Source organism: Cynoglossus semilaevis, chromosome 8 (genome assembly GCF_000523025.1).
Source record: "Cynoglossus semilaevis isolate Cse_v1.0 chromosome 8, Cse_v1.0, whole genome shotgun sequence".
NCBI classification, from domain to species: domain Eukaryota; kingdom Metazoa; phylum Chordata; class Actinopteri; order Pleuronectiformes; family Cynoglossidae; genus Cynoglossus; species Cynoglossus semilaevis.
In genome coordinates this window covers 25,834,302-25,835,320 of record NC_024314.1, presented here as the reverse complement: position 1 = coordinate 25,835,320, position 1,019 = coordinate 25,834,302, and the positions used below count along the sequence as shown (strand labels likewise).

Below are 1,019 nucleotides of genomic sequence, written 5' to 3'. Positions count from 1 at the left end.
AGTCCTGCCTGTCAATGCCATGAAGATAAACAAAGACTAAATAACACCTGTAGACAGCCTCAGTAAAGTAGCTGTACGTCTCTATCTCCATATAAAAAAGTTCTTTAGTACTACAGTCGTAAATCACAAATGCATCAAGTTCATGGGTGAAGCATAAAAACAGGGGTGGTTCAAGTCCCATGTACAGCAGATGTAATATATGAAATCTTTACAAGTACAAAGTCCCTGTTCAGGCCAAGGACACTGGCTTCAGGTAGTTACCTATGAACAAATTATATTGAGTGTCAGAGTAGGTATCTGCCTCACCAGGATGCATCCCTGCTCGTTCCCAATGGGCTGTATCCCACAATGACGATATCGTTCTGTCGGCAAAATTCGAGCAACTTCGGCTGCGTGAAATACGGATGGCATTCAACCTGCGCGTAAACGAGACCAAAAAATGCTTTAAGTTTCTTTTTTACTTTTTTCACTTGTGTTCGCGAAGAGTCAAACGTCCGTCAGTTACAGTTGTTTCTGCACCTGGTTTGAGACGGGCTTGTGTTTGAGCCCAGGTTTGTTGAGAATCAGCTCCAGTTGTCGCTTATTGAAGTTGGACACGCCCAGAGATTTCACAAGTCCAGCTTCTTTGCAGGCCTCCAGTGCCTGACAGAGACACATGTAGTAGACAGGCAAAATGCAACAGTTAGAATATGAAACAACAACAAAGGCTACTGTCCGGTATTCACCTCCTGACCTTGAGCACTTGTGTACGATACCATGACTTTCTGGTCCTGCTTGAGGTTTATGTAAACCTCCACCCTTTATGACGGGAAGAGTTTTTTTTTTCATCATTGTACCTTTACTTTAAATTCTAGGGGAAAAAAAGAAAGCATACTATATTGATCCCATATTTGGGAAATTCTTGTTTTAGCAGCAGATATGCTGTTAGCAGGCTGCCCCCTAGCAGGCGCCAAGCATGTAGTTCCTCTGGGAATCGAACCCAGGACTCTCTGCTCTCTGCTTCTAAGGCAGGGATGCTA

The 1,019-nt window shown here is 43.6% G+C and overlaps 1 protein-coding gene across 1 annotated transcript in view; it reads right to left on the bottom strand.

Annotated features, from left to right (window-relative positions):
* LOC103382893 (3-oxo-5-beta-steroid 4-dehydrogenase-like) overlaps positions 1-1,019 on the bottom strand; it is a 4,796-nt gene that overhangs the window by 1,692 nt on the left and 2,085 nt on the right. The window contains exons 5-6 of the mRNA XM_008315866.3: positions 520-642; positions 307-416 (exon numbers count right to left, since the gene is read on the bottom strand). Of these exons, the coding sequence (XP_008314088.2) occupies positions 307-416; positions 520-642 (233 nt within the window). The remainder of the gene's footprint in view (positions 1-306; positions 417-519; positions 643-1,019) is intronic.